At 42.0% G+C, this 23,289-nt stretch overlaps 1 protein-coding gene and 1 pseudogene across 1 annotated transcript; both read left to right on the top strand.

Moving 5' to 3' along the window:
* The first annotated feature begins 5,521 nt into the window (after positions 1-5,521).
* LOC120024217 lies at positions 5,522-6,868 on the top strand (annotated as a pseudogene).
* Positions 6,869-6,961: 93 nt separating this feature from the next.
* Positions 6,962-23,193, top strand: LOC120024073 (E3 UFM1-protein ligase 1-like). The gene is made up of 19 exons (XM_038968185.1): positions 6,962-7,208; positions 11,564-11,709; positions 13,482-13,510; positions 13,609-13,706; positions 13,800-13,914; positions 14,304-14,434; positions 14,543-14,601; positions 14,801-14,947; positions 15,083-15,258; positions 16,726-16,905; positions 19,445-19,571; positions 19,886-20,008; positions 20,275-20,395; positions 20,536-20,702; positions 20,812-20,942; positions 21,071-21,151; positions 21,305-21,390; positions 21,513-21,693; positions 21,943-23,193. Exons 1-19 carry the CDS (start codon positions 7,132-7,134, stop codon positions 22,144-22,146), a joined length of 2,379 nt encoding a protein of 792 aa, XP_038824113.1. The 5' UTR covers positions 6,962-7,131; the 3' UTR covers positions 22,147-23,193.
* The last annotated feature ends 96 nt before the right edge of the window (positions 23,194-23,289 follow it).

Below are 23,289 nucleotides of genomic sequence, written 5' to 3'. Positions count from 1 at the left end.
GCCCTGGTCATCAGACCATAACACAGGTGACAACCTGATGACACCTCTGATATGTCACGGCAACACCTGGTTAAAACCGTAGGTCACACTTTATTTGGATAGTCTGGATGGTCCATGTGTAGATGCTCTACAGATGGTCATACTATCAACAAACTATCTGATGATAAGCACCTGCTTGCTAAGGTTACGGTTAGGGTTAGGGTTAGGTTTTGAATAAGGGTTAGGCTAAGACTTAAGATTAGGTTTAGGGTTAGGGAAAGATTTAAGATTAGGTCTAGGGTTAGGGTAAGGGTTAGTAGATAGTTAGTTGAAATGTTACTGTAGATAGTCTGTAGAGCATCTACAGATGGACTATCCAAATAAAGTGTTAACAAACCGTATTGCTAAAGAATATAATGTTACTTACCGACTTAGTCTTCTTCGTCCCGGGTGGGACACACGGCTGGAACGATCTAATACCATCAGCTTGCATAAGAGAGGAGAGGATGCCTTTGAAGTATACAGTTAGATTGGAAAACTCTTGTCCCTCCTTTGGTGTGTGTGTGGGGGGGGGCTTATCATTGACAAACCACTTCGCTGGTCTTAACACACTTTTAACAGAAGGTTTACAAAAAATATCAAAGAACATTCTCGACCGCATTTTCAGCTTTCTTCATGTGAAAGTGTGTGCAGCATGTAGTCTAGTCTGTCCTTCAACTGTATCCTGTCATTACAATCAACATAGTACATGTAGAATATGAATTATAACAGGCAACTAACTGCGTTTTGGGAAGTGGTGCAAATTGTTCCCAGTCATCCGGACTGTTGCTATGGTACAATAGTGAAGTGTATGCTACACGGGTGCAGGATGAGCCCAACTTGAATGAGTACACTTCTAATTGTAGTCCAATTCACCACAACCTGTAGGTGCTCAGTGCCACATAAGGTCAAACACATCTATTTTTGGAATTCTATTAAATTCGACTTTTAAGGCAGAGAAAATGTGGTATCTCACATTTGCTGGAATAGAGTCATACTGTGTGAACTAAATAGAGTATTATGCTCTCCTGCTGAAAATGCAAAAAAAGGCATCTCCATACAGATGGCATATCACATTGCAGAAGGTTGTAGCATTCTCCCACAAAATAAACAAAGCAATAATACTATGTGTACTCATTGACATACAAAAGAAAATGTATTACAACGACGGAATGTTTCCCCTGTTTTCCTCTAAGGTCAGTCCTATTTTATTCTAAACATATGAGAGTGGTCTTACACAAAGAGGAAATAGCCACCTGCAGCCCCTATCTAAATCGACCCCTTTAACCTGCACCCTCCACTCGTTGCTACAGTAATGTGCCTTGACGATTTAGATCAAATGCAAAGGAGGTGCACTAGTTGTTTGTGTAATGCAAACAGAGCTCCATTCTGTGGTGGGAGAAAAGACCATGCACTTTGCTTTTGTAAATCCTATATGTAAATTAGATGCACAGTCGAGCATACATATGAGTACTTAAGAGTTATCCGATCTCTCTGTAGGCTCCAATGGAGTCCATTTTGAAGTAGAAAAAAAAATCCCTGTGAAAATAAATTGCTCCGTCTGAGGATGGAACTGGCTGACACTGGGCACAGCAGGGCCCACAGGTTAATCAGGAGAGCAGGGCGAGAGGGCGAGAGGGCGAGAGGGCGAGAGAGAGAGAGAGAGAGAGAGAGAGAGAGAGAGAGAGAGAGAGAGAGAGAGAGAGAGAGAGAGAGAGAGAGAGAGAGAGAGAGAGAGAGATATCTCAGAGTGGCTACAAGGACAGAGGCATTTTCCTGCTGCTGCTTTCCCATTCAACCGAAATCCTCTCAAATGTCAAAGCCATGCTTATCTTCAAGGGGGATTTCGCAGAAATTAAGACTATTAGTTGGTCCATAACCATTACATAAAATAAGACAATAATTGGTTTCCAACACAGTGACACTTAATGTGTAAAAACAGTTTATAAGAATGTCTGTGTGTCTGTTACATACCTGTACTTACTAGCCTAGACAACTGAGACTTGTTATAGTGGCTTCCTATTCAGAGCTTAATCTTGGGCTTCCATGACAGTGCTGTGACTGGTTTAATGCTACCTCACGCCATCTGCAGACATCAATGAAAAGACATTACTTGTATTTTACTGCCCTCCAGAGTCTGTACTTGGAAACTACAAGTTCATCTAAACGGGGTAAAATCTCAACACAGTTCATTAACTTGAACTCTTTATAGAGCTAGACGGGAGAGTCTATAGACCAGGGCCCATATCCACAAAGCCTCTCAGAGTATGAATGCAGATCGCCTTTTAGATCATAACGAATAAGACTATATGGACAGATGGGGACCTGATCCTAGATCAGCACTCTTACTCTGAGACGCTTTGTGGATACAGGCCGAGGGCAGTGTTTCCCAAACCATGGATCTGAACGCATTAGCAAGATGCACTTGCAGCATATTCCTTTTGGGTCATATTCAGACTGGATTGTATCTACAGAAGAAACATAGTTTCATTCATTTTAGTGGGTCAAGAAATGTAAAAAGGTTTTAGGTGGGCCACAGAACAAAAAGCAACCACTAATGGCCCAATACAGCATATTATCCTGTAATATCAATCAATCAATCAATGAAATGTATTTAAAAATACTTTTTTACAATACCAGAAAGTGGCAGCAATGGCCAGTTCTCTCCCACAGTGACAGGTGGGTTGACTCCAAACACCTCTAAAATGTGTTTTGTGCAAGTTTGTCTCTATTCTAAATAGAAAAAATAATGATAATATGTAATGGCAACACATTGTCTAAGGTTATGATATTGGGAGACACGACTATTGGCACGAGTGCATCGTCCATGCATCACCGCTATTCAATATTTTCATCATTGGGTGAGTTGGTACGTGCCACTGGGAATGTTTTTTTAGGACTATACATAGAATTGCATGAAAGGCATTTATAAAATGCCATTTTTTCCCCGGACCCTACAAAAGAATTTGCCTCATATGCCTAAATCCTACAAATACTGTACCTCTAATCTACTCTATTCTACTACGCAAATGCGATGATAGTTCATGTAAAAGAACAAATGCCAGAGTCTGGTAGATTAATCATGTCATTCATTTAGAAGTGTTTGTCTTTTTGTTCAGGGAAGCAAACGCTGGTCGCTGACTTGAAAGGCAAACATCCTACCCATCGCAGCAACAGGGTTAAAACCTCTACAGGATCGGTGTCCCCCCCGTGCGACGGTTGAGCTAACGTAGGCTAATGTGATTAGCATGAGGTTGTAAGCAACAACAAAAAATCGCACAACATAGACATATCTGATATGGGCAGTTAATCTAACTACACTGTCCAATTTACAGTAGCTATTACAGTGAAAGAATACCATGCTATTGTTTGAGGGGAGTGCACAATTATGAACTTCAAAATGTATTAATAAACCAATTAGGAACATTTGGGCAGTCTTGATACAACATTTTGAACAGATATACAATGGTTCATTGGATCAGTCTAAAACTTTGCACATACACTGCTGCCAGCTACTGGCCAAAATCTAAATTGCGCCTGGGCTGGAATAATACATTATGGCCTTTCTCTTGCATTTCAAAGCTGATGGTTACAACAAAATAAAATAAAACATTTTTTTTTTCTTTGTATTTTCTTTTACCAGATCTAATGTGTATTATTCGCCTACATTAATTTCACATTTCCACAAACTTCAAAGTGTGTCCTTTCAAATGGTATCAAGAATATGCATATCCTTGCTTCAGGTCCTGAGCTACAGGCAGTTAGATGTCATTTTAGGTGAAAATGGAAAAAAAGACTCCAATCCTTAAGTTAACCTACTTGGTGGGAATTATAACATGGCTCATATAGCGAGGATTGCTACAATATTGTTTAATGTGTTTACTGTTCGCCAGTGATGTTAAATGAGCCACAGTGTTGCCTTTAAAGTGTAGGCCATAGAGGGGTTCATTGTCATTTTGAAAATATAGCCTACCTGTTTTAGGTTTGTGCCGGTAAGGGCAGGTCGTTGTAGGATGCCCGTTCTGCTCATTGTAGAAGAGCTATTGCATGTAGAGGTAACATGTAGCCTAGTTACGCCTCTGCCAGTTATAGCCTACTCCGATGCATGAGTTCATGGGTGTTTTGACCTGTGTTTGAAGGGCTTTAGCCCTAATTGTCCTAGGCTAGTATTGTTATTGGCCATGTTCATTTTCTTAAGTAAAACTGAACTTCTATGTGTTGGTGCAGCATGAACTACTGACAGTTGAAGGGGCAGGAGAGTGAGCCATGGCACTCATGTGGAGGAGATTCACCTGACCGAGACTGTTATTCATGGGCAGCTAGTACATCCCTTGCAGGCAAACTGTGAGATTTACAGACATGTAGCCACATTATTACGCATAATCTATTGCTTAAGTATCCTAGTTTGATATGAAAAGAGATTGCTTAAGTATCCTAGTTTGATATGAACAGAGACGGTAGAGAAAGCGAGACACCCCTCTCCCTAACCTTTTCTGATCGGGGCGGGGCCATTCTGGTCTACCTACTGCCCCAGGGGGTGTCCCAGTGCAAGACATCTCACTGGCAATTTTTTTCTGGTCGGGCGTGTGGAGCGAGTGGGGCAAGTGGGAGGGGACAATAACTAGACCAGAAACAGCTGTTCCCTCTCTCCCATGAGTGTGACAGATATTATGGAGGAATCAGCTCACACGGGAAATACATGCTCACATGGGAAAAGCAGGCTCGTGTAAGAGAGGAAACGCCCACCTACACAGACAGGAACCTTGACCATTTTTTTGAATGGTAAACGGTTAGAGTAAACTCTCTTATTTATCCACCATCTTTGATATTAAAATAACATGATTTTGTTTGCAAATCGTTATGCTCGATTGGTCAACATCAAACAGGAAGCCTAATTCACAGTGCGCTTTCCTCCTCAAATGTGATTAATAGATGTTGAATGAATGGGATGCGCATGGTTTGTAAATTGCCTTTTTAAACGTAAAAGCAACAGTAGTACTGTATAATGAATCAACAGCCTATACGATTTGATTATCCTCTGAGTTTCTCTGACCAGTAAATCTTCTCATTTGTTAGTAATGTATGAAATTAGTTGGTTTATAGGTTATTATTCAATCATGATCAACCTACAGTATGAGCTTCTTAGGCTATTTGATCATCTTTTCCTATGCATCGATTGTGATCTTGCTATGTAAGCTAAAATAAGTAGACATGTTCCTATGTTAGACATCTGTGATTAGATAGTGTCAGATTTTTGTGATATAAAGGCTATAAGGTAAACAATGCATAATCACCGGAGAAAATATACACACCGAAACAAAACCAATGCATTTACTGCATTGTTACATTATTAAACCACCAAATAACTTGCAAGACCCATTGAATCATCAAAATTACCAATTCAGAAGGAAGAACATCTTGACGATATTACAAAGGAGGTTAATAATAAGACCATAGTTTTAATAAGGCTGTGGCCTTCTGGTCATTCCGATGATTTGGACACATGCAGCTGTTCCCTCTCTCCCATGAGTGTGACAGATATTATGGAGAAATCAGCTTCAATATTGATGGCTGTTTTTTAACAGCTGACTGAGACCTATACAATAAGTCAAATGTGGTCATCATCCATCACAGAGACACAAAAAGTGATTTCTCAAATCTACCACCATTGCAGCAGTGCCCACCTTTCCAAAAATGGGTGTGGAGGAATCTAGAGTCCCCGTCCCACACTTATAAAAAGCCAGGTCTTGGAAATATTTTCAATTTGACTTTGAATTATAGGCAAGATGCAGATATTGAAGTGCCTTATGGGTCAGTTGTATTCAGCCAAGAGGAGGGGGAAGCTTTCGTATTGCCAATTAAAACTAAATTGGTCTGCTGGATTGTGAGCAACTGGAACCCTGACCATGCCAGGGCGAGGTATGAATTGGTAAAACACATCGATAAACACACCTATGGAAAAACCTTTAGAGAACACATCAATGATCAATACTTCCTAAATACAATTTCCAGTTGTAAATTCTATCTGTCTATTCTATTCTATTGAGAACTCAATTCACAAATTACATCACTGAAAAGCTGTACAACCCACTAGCTGCTGGATCTGAGCCAATTGCTCTTAAGCCAATGAGAACTCTGTGCCTAGAGATGCCTTTATACATGTGGATAATTTCCTCTCCCCCAAAGAGCTAGCTAACCAACTCACACTGTTACATTCAGACGAAGAAATGTATCTGCAGTATTTTGACTGGCGCAGACATTTAAATGTAAAGAGGTCCCATTTCTGGGCGAACACACACGTCGTGCCTACGATTACATTAAAAGGAACAAGGAATATAACGTTTGTAATAACCTTGACCCTTGGTTTTAGGGTTGATAGCTCATTTTCTTCTGTAATGTTGTGGTTCAACCAATGTTATGGTAGCTCATGAAACATAGCCTGATCTCTTGTCTGATAACCAGGACACCTAATTTTGGAGTATAATGTATATAAGGAGACTGCCAACATGTTTTGCTGCAGAATTTCCCTCCTTGTAATTTCTGTAGGCTACAGCATTGCATATTAGGATGAAATCATACAATTTCATATTTTTCAATAAGCCAATTTGTTTGTAGGCTGATTTCCAGTGAGTAATTTACAACAATGGATACTCAAACCATTTGTAGCTAGCTTGCATTTCCTGCTCTCAAGCAGTTTTTATGAAATTAGGCTATTATAATAATAACAGGCTAATAAAATGTGTGAATCAGTGAAATTGTACAAACGTGATTTGTGTGTGACTGTATAATAAGGTGTGTTTGTTCGATGTTTTCCCAAAGATGTGACGTGCAGGTGCCAGCTGATGATTAATTTAATTATGTGACGTCACACGCGAGGAAGGAGGAGGGGTTACGGGAAAAATGGGTGGGGGAATTCTGGTGCTTTTTGGACTCTAGGGCTTTCCGTATTACGTTACTGTTATGTTGACGTGTGAATTTGTGAATCACTACTAGCTAACGTTATTGTACTTTGCACAACATGGTTTAGCTAGTAGCAAGAAATATAGCCATAGAGTTGAAGATTAATGCCCATGCAAACCTGTAGTTGAATCGTTTAAGAAACCAACAAATACGATGGCAGCCGCCTGGGAAGAAATCAGACGTCTGGCAGCGGATTTCCAGAGAGCACAGTTTGCTGACACAGTGCAGAGGTAGCGAAAGCCAGCTGGCTATTCCAAAATAGCTAACGATACTCGCGTCGTTAGCTAGCTTCTCTGAACTTTATAGTCAGATGTAACTACTAAGTTAGCTAGCTAGATAACTGACTTGTTGATTGTTTATGTCTGGGCAGTCATAGAACTAACGTTACAGTCCGAGTTGGCTAACTGGAGCGAACGTGTGGTGGGCTGAACCAGCAGGACAGCTATCGTTAGCCAGCTAACTATCTGTGCCTACGTACATTTTTTTGTGTGTAACAAATACAACATACTTAAAAATAAACTGTGCCTACGGGCTTCCTGCAGAAGTTTTTAGCGGGACTAATATTGTATTACCTAGCTGTTAACTAGAGTCTGTTAGGTAATGTTAACAGAACCCCTGGCCTTCTATAGGAAACAGCTGCTAAATCTAGCCATTTCAGATACAATTTGATTTGTAACGTTACATAGTAAACGTTATGTCACATGCACCGAATACAGCTGGTGTAGACTTTACCGTGAAATGCTTGCATACAACTCCTTCCCGACGATAAAGTTACAAATAAAATAGTAACACGATACAAGAATGGAGCTATACAGGGCGTACTAGTACGAGATCAATTTGCAGAGTTACTAGGTATGATGTAGACACTAATGTACTTGTCCTCTTGCTCAGTTGTGCCTCAGGGCCTCCCACTCCTCTTTCTATTTTGGTTAGAGCCAGGTTGCGCTGTTCTGTGAAGGGAGTAGTACACAGCGTTGTACGAGATCTTCAGTTTCTTGGCAATTTTTCGCATGGAATAGCCTTCATTTCTCAGAAAAAGAATAGACTGACAAGTTTCAGAAGAAAGTTTAATGCTGATGCTCCAGATACTCAACTAGTCTAAAGGCCAGTTTTGTTGCATCTTTAATCAAGACAACAGTTTTCAGCTGTGCTAACATAATTGCAAAAGGGTTTTCTAATGATCAGTTAGCTAATCCAAGTTTATCATTTTAAAGGCTAACACAACGTGCCATTGGAACACAGGAGAGATGGTTGCTGATAATGGGCCTATGTAGATATTCCATAAAAAATCTGCTGTTTCCAGCTACGATAGTCATTTACAACATTAACAATGTCTGCACTGTATTTCTGATCAATTTGATGTTATTTTAATGGACAAAATCTTCCAAAAACAAGGACATTTCTAAGTGACCCCAAACTTTTGAATGGTGTGTACATAAGTATTCAGACCTTTTGCTATGAGACTCGAAATTGAGCTCAGGTTTATCCTGTTTTCATTGATCATCCTTGAGATCCACCTGTGGTAAATTCAGTTGATTGGACATGATTTGGAAAGGCACACACCAGTCTATATAAGGTCCAACAGTTGACAGTGCATGTCAGAGCAAAAACCAAGCCATGAGGTCGAAGGAATTGTCCGTAGAGCTCTGAGACAGGATTGTGTCTCAAGGCACAGATCTGGGGAATGGTACCAAAACATTTCTGCAGCATTGAAGGTCCCTAAGAACACAGTGGCCTCCATCATTCTTAATTGGAAGAAGTTTGGAACCACCAAGACTTTTTGTAGAGCTGGCCACCCGGCCGAACTGAGCAATCAGGGGAGAAGGGCCTTGGTCAGGGAGGTGAACAAGAACCCGATGGTCACTCTGACAGAGCTCCAGAGTTCCTCTGTGGAGATGGGAGGACCTCCCAGAAATGGAAAGGTGGGATACCTAGTCAGTTGTACAACTGAATGCCTTCAACTGAAATAGAAGGACAACCATCTCTGCAGCGCGCTACCAATCAGGCTTTTATGGTAGAGTGGCCAGACGGAAGCCACTCCTCAGTAAAATGCATATAATAGCCCGCTTGGAGTTTGCCAAAAGGCACCTAAAAGACTCTCAGATCATGAGAAACAATATTATCTGGTCTGATGAAACCAGATTGAAGTCTTTGGGCTAAATGCCAAGCATCACGTCTGGAGGAAACCAGGCACCATCCCTACGGTGAAGCATGCTGTTGGCAGCATCATGCTGGGGGGATGTTTTTTAGCTTCAGGGCCTGGGAGACTAGTCTTGATCGAGGGAAAAATGAACGGATCAAAGGACAGAGATCCTTGATGAAAACCTACTCCAGAGCGTCCGGAACTCAGACTGGGGCGAAGGTTCACCTTCCAACAGGACAATGACCCTAAGTACACAGCCAAGACAGAGTAGTAGTGGCTTCAGGACAAGTCTCAATCTACTTGAGTGTCCCAGCCAGAGCCCGGACCCGATCGAACATCTCTGGAGACCTGGCAATAGCTGTGCAGCGACTCTCCCCATCCAACCTGACAGAGCTTGAGAAGATTTGCAGAGAAAAATGTGAGAAACTCCCCAAATACAGGTGTGCCAAGCTTGGAGCATCATACCCAAGAAGACTCAAGGTTGTAATTGCTGCCAAAGGTGCTTCAGCAAAGTACTGAGCAAAGGATCTGAATACTTATGTAAATGTATTTTCATTTTATTTTTATTGCAAAAATGTCTAAACCTTTTTTAGCTTTGTAATTATGGGGTATTGTGTGTAGATTGGGGGGGGGGCGACTATGTAATCCATTTTAGAATAAAGCTGTAACATAACAAAATGTGGAAAAAGTCAAGGGGTCTGAATACTTTCCAAATGCACTGTATAGTGAGTGTGCGTAGGGTCAGTGCAAGATGAGGTCATTTGAGCAGATAGTTCGGGTACCATTAATTGACTTTTTTTAGCAGTCTAATGCATTGGGGGTAGAAGCTGTCTCGAAGCCTGTTTGTCCCAGAGCTGACGCTCCGGTGCCGTTTGCCAGATGGTAGCAGAGGGAATAGTCTATGGCTTGGGTGGCTGAAGTTTTTGGCAATTTTTGGGGCCTTTCTCTGACACTAACTGATCTTGAGGTCTTGGATGGCAGGGAGCTTGGCCCCAATGATGTACTGGGATGTCCGCAGCACTATCTCTAGCGCTTTGGTCGAGGGCGGTGCATTTGCCATACCAAGTGGTGATGCAGCCAGTCAAGATGCTCTCTCGATGGTGCAGCAGTAGAACTTTTTGAGATCTGAGGGCCCATGCCAAATCTTTGCAGCTTCCTGAGGGGGAAGAGGCGCTGCCATGCCCTCTTCACGATTGTGTGGGTGTGTGTGGACCATGTGTCCTTAGTGATGTGGATGCCAAGGAACTTGAAGCTATCGAGCCGCTCCATTACAGCCCTCTTGATCCAATCCACTATAGTGAGTACAGGAGGGGACTAAGCACACACCCCTAAGGGGGCCCCGTGTTGCGGTTCAGTGTGGCTGAGGTGTTGTTGCCTACTCTCACCACCTGGGGCCAGCCCATCAGGAAGTCCAGGATCCAGTTGCAGAGGGAGGGGTTCAGTCCCAGGCTCTCTAGCTTGGTGATGAGCATGGAGGGGACTATGGTGTTGAATGCTGAGCTGTAGTCTATGAACTGCATTCTCACATAGTTATTTCTCCTCTTGTCCAGGTGGGAGGGGGCAGTGTGAAGTGCAATTGAGATTGCATCATCTGTGGACCTGTTAGGGCGGTATGCGAATTGGTGTGGGTCTAGGGTGTCATGGATGATGGTGTTGATGTGTGTCATGACCAGCCTTTCAAAGTACTTCATAATTAAAGATGTGAGTCCTACAGGGCAGGGTAGTCATTTAGGCAGGTTACCTTGGTGCTCTTGGGAACAGAGACAATGGTGATCACCTTGAAACATGTTGGGATTACAGACTGGGACAAGGAGAGATTGAAAATATATTTTACACTTGCCAGCTGGTCTGCACATGCAGGTATTCCACTTTGTGATTGTTAACCTGTTTAAACGGTTGCTCACATCGGCCACGGAGAGCGAGATCACAGTCATCCGGAAACACAAGCATAAAAGGCATTTAGCTTGTTTGGGAGTTCTGCATCACTGGGCAACTCATGACTGGGTTTCCCTGTGTAATCCGTTATCGTCTGCAACCCCTGCCAAATAAAACAAGTGTCGGAACCAGTGTAATAGGATTCCACCTTCCTCCTAAATTGTCCTTTTCCATGTTTGGTGTCTCGTCGGAGTTCGTAGTGGGCTTTCTTGTATGCATCCATGTCTGTTACCCGTTCCTTGTAAGAGGTAGTTCTAGCCCAGTAGGGATACTGCTTGTAATCCATGGTTTGTGGTTGGATACATTCTTAAGGTCACTGTGGGGAAAACATCCTCTATGAACTTATTGTTGAAGCCCGTGACTGTAAACTCCTCAATGCTATTGGATGAATCCCAGAACATCCCACGGGAAAGAAAGGCCTTTTTACTAAATGCATAGAATTTCATATAGAACTACATTCTAGGATCTTTGTGTCTAAATACCCCTTCTACTGTAAATCCATCCCAGGTTGTCGGAGAGGAACTGCATTGAAATCGTTGCCAAGCTGGTTGAAGAGAAGAAGTTGGATGTGGTACACACACTTGATGGCAAAGAGTACATAACCCCATCCCAAATCAGTAGAGAGATACGGGATGAGCTCTACGTCCATGGAGGTCAGTTGGCTAGGCAATCTTCTTCTGATTCCAATACCTTTGTCGTCAAGGAAAAAAGTGTTGCACTCATTCATCTCAGATCATGGTTGCGTAGATGTTCAAGGTTTAACATACACCTACTTTTATTGACATGGAAAAAAAGGTTATGTAAAAGACCATCCTCTGTAGTTCAGTTAGTTGGTAGAGCTTGGTGCTTGCAACGCCGGGGTAGTAGTTTCTTTTCCCAGGACAACCCTTATGTAAAATATACGCACGCATGACTAAGTCGCTTTGGATAAAAGCGTCTGCTAAATTGCCTACATAGCTCCCGAGTGGCGCAGCGGTCTAAGGCACTGCATCTCAGTGCTAGAGGCTTCACTACAGACACCCTGGTTCGATTCCAGGCTGTATCACAACCGGCCGTGATTGGGAGCCCCATAGGGCGGAGCACAATTGGCCCAGCATCGTCTGGGTTTGGCCGGTGTAGGCCGTCATTGTAAATAAGAATTTGTTCTTAACTGACTTGCCTAGTTTAAATTTTAAATATATATATATACACACACACACAGTTGAAGTCGGAAGTTTACATACACCTTAGCCAAATACATTTAAACTCAGTTTTTCACAATTCCTGACATTTAATCCTAGTAAAAATTCACTGGTAGGATCACCACTCTATTTTAAGAATGTGAAATGTCAGAATAATAGTAGAGAGAATGATTTATTTCAGCTTTTATTTCTTTCATCACATTCCCAGTGGGTCAGAAGTTTAGATGCACTCAATTAGTATTTGGTAGCATTGCCTTTAAATTTTTTAACTTGGGTCAAACATTTTGGGTAGCCTTCCACAAGCTTCCCGCAATAAGTTGGGTGAATTTTGGCCCATTCCTCCTGACAGAGCTGGTGTAACTGAGTCAGGTTTGTATGCCTCCTTGCTCACACATGTTTTTTCAGTTCTGCCCACAAATTTTCTTTAGGATTGAGGTCAGGGCTTTGTGATGGCCACTCCAATACCTTGACTTTGTTGTCCTTAAGCCATTTTGCCGCAACTTTGGAAGTATGCTTGTGGTCATTGTCGATTTGGAAGACCCATTTGCGACCAAGATTTAACTTCCTGACTGATGTCTTGATGTCCTTTCTATATATCCACATAATTTACCTTCCTCGTGATGCCATCTATTTTGTGAAGTGCACCAGACCCTCCTGCAGCAAAGCACCTCCACAACATGATGCTGCCACCCCGTGCTTCACGATTGGGATGGTGTTCTTCGGCTTGCAAGTCTCCCCCTTTTTCCTCCAAACATAACGATGGTCATTATGGCCAAACAGTTATATTTTTTGTTTCATCAGACCAGAGGACATTTCTCCAAAAAGTATGATCTTTGTCCCCATGTGCAGTTGCAAACCGTAGTCTGCCTTTTTTTATGGTGGCTTTGAAGCAGTGGCTTCTTCCTTGCTGAGCGCCCTTTCAGGTTATGTCGATATAGGACTCAATTTACTGTGGATATAGATACCTTTGTACCTGTTTCCTCCAGCATCTTGACAAGGTCCTTTGCTGCTGTCTGTAAACAATTGTTGGAAAAATTACTTGTCATGCACAAAGTTGATGTCCTAACCGACTTGCCAAAACTATAGTTTGTTGTCAAGAAATTTGTGGAGTGGTTGAAAAACGAGTTTTAATGACTCCAACCTAAGTGTATGTAAACTTCCGACTTCAACTATACATATATAATATTATTATGGTGACGTAGATTATTATTTATTTTTTTAAATCTTGTTTCTGCTTTCCAAAGGTCGGGTCAACATTGTGGACCTACAGAAGGTGTGTGTCATTCTGCAGTACTACTAATTCCTCTTCCTAGTTTGTAGCACTGTTGTTAAATGTTTCTGACAATAATGCTTTTTTATTATTGTTTACAGGTTATCAACGTTGATTGGGTTCATGTTGAGGCCAGAGCAAATGACATTGCAAGATCTGATAAAAGCGTTCAACTGGTGCTGGGGCAGCTTATCGATGAGTGAGTAGGACTTTTCACACAACACATTTTTTCATTGTAGTGCTGTCAGCTACTGGGCTATTAGATTTGTTCTGAATTCCCCCTGTCTTCTAGAAACTACCTGAATCGAGTTTCTGAGGAGGTGAATGATAAACTACAAGAGGCAGGCTTTGTGAACATCCCAGAACTATGTAAAAACTATGACCTTCCAGGGGACTTCCTGACTGAGGTGAGGCAAGGGGAAAAAAGTCTAAACGTGGTCCTTGGGATGTCCCAACTCTGACGTCACCCCATTTAAGTTGAAATTCAAAATGCCTAAGGTAAGGGTTAGTGTTTAGGGTAGGGACGTCCCAAGGATACCGGATAGCACTAACCGTGAGTCACCTCTGTCTCCTTGTCAATACCATCACCTCTTCTATATTTGAGGTGATGCTTACAGAAAATATCTGTTTTTTATCATGTTTATACTTTGATATCAATAGTCTTTTGAAAGTTAAGTATCTGTGTGCTTTGTCGGTAGCTTGAGTTTCAGCTTGAGGTGCATGTATGGACCTGTACACACAGTTATCTGAAATGTTAACCACTTTGTCTGATTGTGTGCTATGCTGTGTCTCGTAGGAGCTGTCGAAGCGCCTTGGGAAAGTCATCCAAGGCCAGATGGATGAGTACAACAGGGGAGTCTTATTTACCCCTGCATTTGTCTCTCGCCATGGAGCTCGCATCCGTGGGCTTTTCAGTGCAGTGACTCGGTATGTTCCATACCAATCCCTACCTGTCTTGCTTTTTTAACCAACACAATCTTAGTTTTTTTCCCCGCCCTGCTCCTAATACTTAATTCCTTTGAGTTCCTTTTGTAGGCCAACACCAGTTGGTAATGTGATTGGCGTCTATGGTTTTCAGGAACATCTTCTCTACTGTAAGTAGCTGTTCCTTCTGTTGTTTTAAAATTCAGACCAAGCTGAATTTTCAGTACTGTACTGTGTTTTGGGTGTATAATGATTTTATCTGTGTGTTCTGTACAAACAATGTTTTGAGTATGCCTAATCAATCAAATACTTGTATGTCATGCTATTGTTGTATGTCATGCTATTGTTCAGCTAACTTTTGGTCCCCAGCTGTTTTGGAGGAGCTGGTGAATACTGGCCGTCTGAAAGGCACTGTGGTGGGGGGCCGGCAGGACAAAGCTGTCTACATCCCTGACATCTACTCCAAAACACAGAATGCCTGGGTGGACTCCTTCCTCAAGCAGAATGGCTATTTAGGTACTCCCACCTTTGATTATTTAGGGGATATACTAAGCTTATTGGTTGCAATATTTCTTTTTCATAATTTCCATACTGGAAATCTGCCTAAAACCTGATTTGTACCCTCATATGTCCTCTGTTCTCTCCACACAGAGTTTGATTCTTTGATCAGACTTGGCATCCCTGACCCAGTGAGCTACATCAAGAAACGTTTCAAGTCCAGCAAGCTGCTGTTTCTCAGGGCAGCCTGTATAGGCCAGGCCCTGGTAGACCAGGTGGAGGCTTCTGTGGAGGAGGCTGTCAACTCTGCCACATGGGCCGATGTGCAGGTCCATACCAACCTGCTTTATCAATCATTCTCTGCCAAATCACAAAAATTATTTATAGCATAATTTGTTGATTTTGCTCAGTAACTAACCTGTCACGTTTAAAATATACAGTGCCTTCGGAAAGTATTCAGACCCCTTGACTTTTTCCACATTGTTACGTTACAGCCTTATTCTAAAATGTATTAAATCGTTTTTTCCCTCATCAATCTACACACACTGCCCCGTAATGACAAAGCAAAAACATTTTTGCCAATTTATATAAAAAAATACAACTGAAATATGTCGAAGGAATTGTCGGTAGAGCTCCGAGACAGGATTGTGTCGAGACAACGATCTGGGGAAGGGTACCAAAACATTTCTGCAGTGTTGAAGGTCCCAAAGAACACAGTGGCCTCCGTCATTCTTAAATGGAAGAAGTTTGGAACCACCAAGACTTCCTAGAGCTGACCGCCCGGCCAAACTGAACAATCGGGGGAGAAGGGCCTTGGTCAGGCAGGTGACCAAGAACCCGATGGTCACTCTGAAAGAGCTCTAGAGTTTCTCTGTGGAGATGGGAGAACATTCCAGAAGGACAACCATCTCTGCAGCACTCCACCAATCAGGCCTTTATGGTAAGGTGGCCAGACGGAAGCCACTGATCAGTAAAAGGTACATAACAGCCTGCTTGGAGTTTGCCAAAAAGCACCTTAAGGACTCTCAGACCATGAGAAACAAAATTCTCTGGTCTGATGAACCCCAGATTGAACTCTTTGGCCTGAATGCCAAGCGTCACGTCTGGAGGAAACCAGGCACCATCCCTACGGTGAAGCATGGTGGTGACAGCATCATGCTGTGGGGACGTTCTTCAGGGGCAGAGACTGGGAGACTACCGGTAGTCAGGATTGAGGGAAAAATGAAAGGAGCAAAGTACAGAGAGATCCTTGATGAAAACCTGCTCCAGAGCAACTGGGGCGAAGGTTCATCTTCGCCCCAGTTGCTTCGGGACAAGTCTCTGAATGTCCTTGAGTTGCCCAGCCAGAGTCCGGACTTGAACCCGATCGAACATCTCTGGAGAGACCTGAAAATAGCTGTGCTGCGACACTACCCATCCAAACTAACCAAGCTTGAGAGGATCTGCAGAGAATGGGAGAAACTTCCAAAATACAGGTGTGCCAAGCTTGTAGCGTCATACCCAAGAAGACTCGAGGCTGTAATCGCTGCCAAAGGTGCTTCAACAAAGTACTGAGTAAAGGGTCTGAATACTTATGTAAATGTGATATTTATGTTTTCTGTTTTTTTATTATTCTAAAACCTTGTTTTTGCTTTGTCGTTATGGGGTAATACATTTTAGAATAAGGCTGTAACATAACAAATTGTGGGAAAAGTCAAAGGGTCTGAATACTTTCTGAATGCACTGTATATAAAATCATCTCATTTTCTTGAGTCACTTACAGTGTCACATGTGCTCCCCCTGCTTTTGACATGTAGCCCATTCTGCCCAGCTGTCTGTCCATGGAGGATGTTGGCATCATAATCAACGAGGCCATGAGAACGACCAATGTGCAGTCGACTGCCAGGGTCCTGGGAGACACCGTGGTGGTCAGCGAGAAGTTCATCAGCAACTGTCTTTGTCTCTTTGAGGAAACCATGCAGCATAAAGCTCAGAAGGTATATCACACCTGTCATGAAGTTACCTGATGGGCAGATTGTCATTGTCTTTTGAGATGGAGATACACTTATTGTACAAAACATTAAGAACACCTGCTTTCTCCATGAGACTGACCAGGTGAATCCATGTAAAAGCTATTATACCTTATATATGTCACCTGTTAAATCCACTTCAATCAGTGTAGATGAAGGGGAGGAGATAGGATAAAGAAGGATTTTTAAGCCTTGAGACATGGATTGTGTGTGTGCCATTCAGAGGGTGAATGGACAAGACAAAATATTGAATTGCCTTTGAACGTGGTATTATAGTATGTGCCAGGCGCACCGGTTTGTTTCAAGACCTGCGACACTGCTGGGTTTTTCACGCTTAACAGTTACCTTTGTGTATCAAGAATGGTACACCACCCAAAGGACATCCAGCCAACTTGACGCAACTGTGGGAAGCATTAGGGTCAACATGGGCCAGCATCCCTGTGGAATGCTTTCGACACCTTATGGAGTCCATGCCCTGACGAATTGAGGCTGTTCTGATGGTAAAGGGGGTGGAGGTGCAAGTTTTTGAATAATAAAAGTTATACATTTGCTCTATGAGTAGTGAGTGATCCTAGGGTGGCAACACATACATTCTAAGTGAGTCTTTCTCCATTCTGACTGTTTTATACTGTTCAATTCAAACTTCAACCAAAACTAATTTCAGTACTTTTATAATTTCTGCATTTCCTGTCCTCAGTTGCAGTGGTGGAAAAAGTACCCAATTGCCATACTTGAGTAAAAGTAAAGATATGTTAATAGAAAATTACTCAAGTTCAAGTCACCCAGTAAAATACTACATGAGTAAAAGTCTAAAAGTATTTGTTTTTAAATATACTTAAGTATCAAAAGTACATGTAATTGATCAAATGTACTTAAGTATCAAAAGTAAAAGTATAAATAATTTCAAATTCCTTATATGAAGCAAACCAAATGTCACCCTTTTCTTGTTATTTTTTACATTTATGGATAGCCAGGGGCACACTCCAACACTCAGACATCATTTACAAACAAAGCATTTGTGTTTAGTGAGTCCTCCAGATCAGAGGTAGTAGATGACCAGGGATGTTCTCTGGACAATTGTGTGAATTGGACCATTTTCCTGTCCTGCTAAGCATTCAAAATGTACTTTTAGGTGTCAGGGAAAATGTATGGAGTAAAAAGTACAGTATTTTCTTTAGGAATATAGTGAAGTAAAAGTTGTCAAAAATAGTCAAGTAAAGCACAGAAACCCCCAAAAATTACTTAAGTAGTACTTTAAAGTATTTTTACTTACCACTGCTCAATTGAGAGAATTTCCACATGTAGGGCTGCACGATATGGGCAAATAATCTAGGACTTATTTTAAACCTAATGTTGCAATTGCGTTTTGACTTGTGAATTAGAGAAACTGTTGGAATCATGGAAATAGAATGACTATTCTAATTCTATAGTTAGAATATAATAGTAGGCACTTTGAATAGAGTGTTTGAGATGACAATGAATTAAAATGCCAGGGAGAAGTTATTGTGACAGGGTAGGAAATAAAGTGTTGATAATTGTTTCCTAGGGGACTCTATAAGCTTCGGCTACATTGCATGTTTTTTTTTTAGCAACTTCATGTAGCTAACATATTCTTGCTTTGCGTATTCCTCTTTGATTTAGAAGATACTGTTGCACAAACAACATGCTGATTTAGGTCTACACAATCACTGGTATTATCAGGCTGTATTAGCTAGCTACGTTTGCTCTTACTCAGTACATTTATTAGCTAGCATTAGCGGCTAACAATTAGCGTCTCACAAGATTTAGGGCAACTTGCTAAGAAAAGACAAACTAGCTGTTTGCTGATTTAAGAAACACAAACTAATAGTGTCATTATAGAACGCTAGTGGATTTATATTAAGAAGCAAAGTGAAAACCGCATTGTTGTCATCAACATTGTTGCATGTGCTGCATTGACCAAGCAGACTGAACGCAAGTGTCTCGTGGTTGAGGAACATCAAATGCGCTCCTTGAGTGACGGGGCGTGGCTAGGTCTGTGGAAAGTGGCACGGAGAGAAAGTGGAGAGAGATGACTCAAGTAGCAAAGTAAACTATACAAATTGATATTACACATGGCATCACATTTAACAAACCAAACATTCAAATACCGGTATAGAAGGTAAAGGTAAAACCCAAACCGGTCCCTGCATCAATACCGGTATACGGTATATCATAAAATACAGTATACCACCAGGCCTACCCCACAGCATGAAAAACAGAACTAGACAATAATTTGTGCCAGGTGTGATATCCCTCATAAATAGCTCGAGCTAATGTTCCTATCGACCCAGTAAGGCCAGCAGGCGAGTCTCTTTTTATTGGTATGTAACTGTTGTGAAAGTTGTTTTGTCAATTTGGTTTGTATTTAAACACGACTTTAAACGTGTACATGACACTGTAACAAAATGTCCCCATGGCGACAGTAAAGTCAGTAAATTAAAGTGTCTCCTTTCCACTTCATCAATTCCATGCTGTTCTCTTTCAGGAAGCCAAGAACAACCCTGTTTTCCTGATAACTGAAGATGATCTCAAGCAAGGCGCTATGATGACAGAAAATACAGCCCCCTCCAAAAAGGAGAAGAGGGAGACGGAGAGGAGGAAAAAGACTACAGGTAGTACAGGACAGGTCTCATTCTAATCCCTCTAGAAAATGATCAACTAGACATGATAAACTCTTCTAAGCCCAGGTATTTTCTGCTGGGTAGTTGGTGAGCTTTGACTCCTGGTCAATTCCCCGTTATTCATTAATTAACCTAACGTAGCAGGTGTAAAAAGACGCCTGAGTGGAGACCCCACATCCGTTTTTCAGGAAAAATGGAAGTTAGGTTAAAAATACTGCAACCCTGAACCTGACACATCTGCTTTCTGCAGACCCTGCAGAGAGTGTTAATTAATTGTTTGACTCTGATATTGTTTTGCTTCCTAGAGGGCAGTGGCAGTAAAGGAGGTGGTGGAGGATGCAATGCCAGAGAGGTCAGGATACGCAAAACCAAGAAGAAGGGCAGGAGGGACGATGACAGTGACGAGGAGACAGCAGTCACCCCACAAAGTATGACTACAGTCATTATGTTGCCTGGGTTCCACAATGAATTCACTATGTAGCACTGGTCCCGTTTGGATCACAGGCTGAAGTTATTGTGGGTGTGCACAATAAAACCCTATGTCAATTAATGTACAGTATTACATTGTTTGTTCAGTGAGGTAGTCCTCTGTAATGAGATCTTAACAGTTGTGTTGGAGGAGATTGCTCCCCTGGGTGATTAAGCCTGTTAGTGTAAGACCAAGGTAACTGTAGTACCCCCATATATTTTGCAGATCGTAACAAGCAGACTGAAGTCCCCTTCATGGCCCTGGAGGAGATCACTGCTGTCCTAGAAGAGAGAGTGTGTGACTGCCCCGAAGAAATCCTCTCTGAGTTGGCGGAGCATTTAGTAAGGTAGGGATTCCTGTCACACTCAACGATCAGTCACAATCACTTTCAAGCACAATGTTTTAACCCCTTTACTCAACACACAAAATAAATACTGTGCATCAATGCGCCAGTTTTAACATGCAAGAGTCTTGCTCTGTCTGCAGGCCTTTGACTAAGACCTACCAGGAGGTGGTTCGGACTGTGTTCATGTCTTCCACTAGCTCCACGACCGGGGTGACAAAGAAGAGAAGCGTGAAAGACTTCCAGGAGGAGCTCTCCAACCTGTACAACAACATCAGGCTCTTTGAGAAAGGGACCAAGCTCTTCTCTGGTAAACCGCTTTATTTAACTCCTACAGAAGTACAGGTAATCCTCATTGAATGAAAAACCTAGTAATGCAGCATAAACATCAACTGATCCATCATTATTTGAGTCCACAGATGAGACCCAGGTCCACATTGCCAAGTACGTCCTGAAGACAGTGTGCACGGACGTCACCAACATCCTGGTGAATTTCATGGCAGCTGAACTCATGATGTCAGCAGAGAATCCCAACTCTATCACCAATGAGGTTAGCTCTCCTCTCAGCTTGTCATTCCAAGCCTGTTCAATCCTGTTGGTCGAGAACTTTAGTGAGGCTTCATCCATGTACTGCACATTCCCAAATGTCACAATGCATGTCAATATATCTCCCTTTAGGTCAGAGTGAAGATATTAGGAATGTTTCCAGTGGAAACCAAAGGGCCTCTTATGAAAGTGCACAACAGTCTGAATGGAAAGGTAAGTTATGTTCATTCAGTTGATGGAGGTTTACTACTTATCATTGCAGATGTTATAAAACAAAGAAAAGTACTTTGAGATTGCTCTCTCATATATGTATCATGTGCATGGAAAGCTTTTCTGACACTATTGATATTTTATTTTTATTTTCAGACAATTGAAGATTTTTTAACCAATATAGAAATGGCAGTTGAGGTGTGTGGATTCATGCTGAAGAAGGGAGACAAGAAAAGAGAAAGGTAAAGGGGGAAAATTTAAGTCCAAGCATATTCCTTGTCTATAATCATGGACCTGGGTCATTGTCTGAGGTGCTACACATTGTTGGCTGACTGGGCAGTGTGTGTTGTTCTGGTTCCTATAGACAGGCCCTGTTCCTGCACCGCCAGGCTCTGATAGAGCAGCTGAAGGAGACTGAGGACCCAGCCCTGATTCTCCACCTGACCAGTGTATTGCTCTTCCAGGCCAGCACCCACTGCATGCTGCACGCCCCCGGACGCTGTGTCCCCCAGATCATAGGGACTCTGGTGGGCCGCGTCTCTGAGGTACTGCTCCTTTTCTCCTTGGTTCTCATTGATTATACATTATACTAAATTGCTAGTGTTATTATACCAGTAATAGTTATAATGGTGTATATTTGCAGCCTTTTATGTTATTGGGATGTTTTTGATTAGCTCTATGGGGGACCTATGGTGATCTGTTTCTGCAACACTTACATTGTAACCTGTTTACAATTGACACCATTTTTAAGATGACGTCATACTGAAGCTTTTGGACGGGTGTGGTTGTTCCAGGAGCAGCACAGGCTGCTGACGGGCTACCAGGGTCTGGTGGTTAAGAGGTTGGTGATCCAGAGCCAGGGGAAAAAGCAGGGGGAGGGAGAGAACCCAGAGGAGGGGGACGAGGCAGAGGCCATCCGGAAGGAACTGGTCTCCCTAACCAGCGAGGTAAAGGATCTGGTCCTCTCTCAGAAGAAGACGTCTGGGACTGAAGAGTGAATGGGCTTGTGCTACATCGACTGCGTTGCAGTTGGAAACTGCCAGCTGACTGATCTGATCTACAAATCACCTAACTACTCATTATTATTTGTAGATCAGCCTGTTAGTACCGATTTACCCACAATCCATTGCGGATGTATTGCTCGCCAAAGCGGCCAATGAATGTCTCGAGATCTAGAAAAAATCATAAATTAAAAATGAAATTCTGTAGATCAGCTGCCCCAAACACAATTGTCTTACAAAGTGATTTCTCAACAGTCATACCCATTTAGACTAAGAAATATCTGATACCCACCTAGTGTAGTAGCGTTGTGAATGGTCCTGTTATTTCAAATGATTTGCAGAAAATTCCTTTGTGGGGTGTCATTTGAATTAACATTCCAATTAAGTCCTCAGTGAGGTAATGTAATAAATAATTCATGGTTTAATTAAAAAACACTTAGCCTCTCTTGGAATGTAACTTAGTTTGTGTCTTTTGGGTTTATATTCAACGTGATAATTCAGAGGTGGTAACTATTTTATTCATGTCACTTCAAATTTCACAGAAGCTAGATATGTATCCATAGTAGTCCTAAATCACTGCCTCATCCAGGCTACTGTATCTTCAGTATCTTCTTCATTCTACTGAAATGAAAGATACACAGACCACTGGCGCCCTCCATTGATAACACACACTGGGAACAACTGCACATGAAACTTGTATTAGGGACCGATCGAAATTTACTGGGGAGGGGGCTAGTCCAACTAAAGGTGTCATAAAATAAATTGAAGACCCTCCCCCTCATACAATGAAAAACAATAACTGTAGCGACCCTGTGTTTATAAACTTGGATATCAACTTTGCCACTTGTGTGGCACATGCCACCACAGACGAGCTCCCTCTCCCTCTACACTGCGATCTGAGTTAGCTGCAGACAATGATCAGCTAGGGGGAAATCAGATGTTCTACATTTTGATGGCATATTTATAATAATATAAAATATATGTAACAAATGTCAATGCACCATACAAACAATAAACAAAGCATACTGACTTTGGGCACTTTAATATTATGGTTTGGGTTTTCAACACCACAATAAATAGACTGTCAAGCTTAACAAACAGAAAATACATCCCTCCCTACCTTGTAGGCTTACCCAGTAT

The sequence above is a fragment of the Salvelinus namaycush genome, chromosome 29, assembly GCF_016432855.1.
Source record: "Salvelinus namaycush isolate Seneca chromosome 29, SaNama_1.0, whole genome shotgun sequence".
NCBI lineage: Eukaryota > Metazoa > Chordata > Actinopteri > Salmoniformes > Salmonidae > Salvelinus > Salvelinus namaycush.
This window is presented reverse-complemented; position numbering and strand designations above follow the sequence as displayed.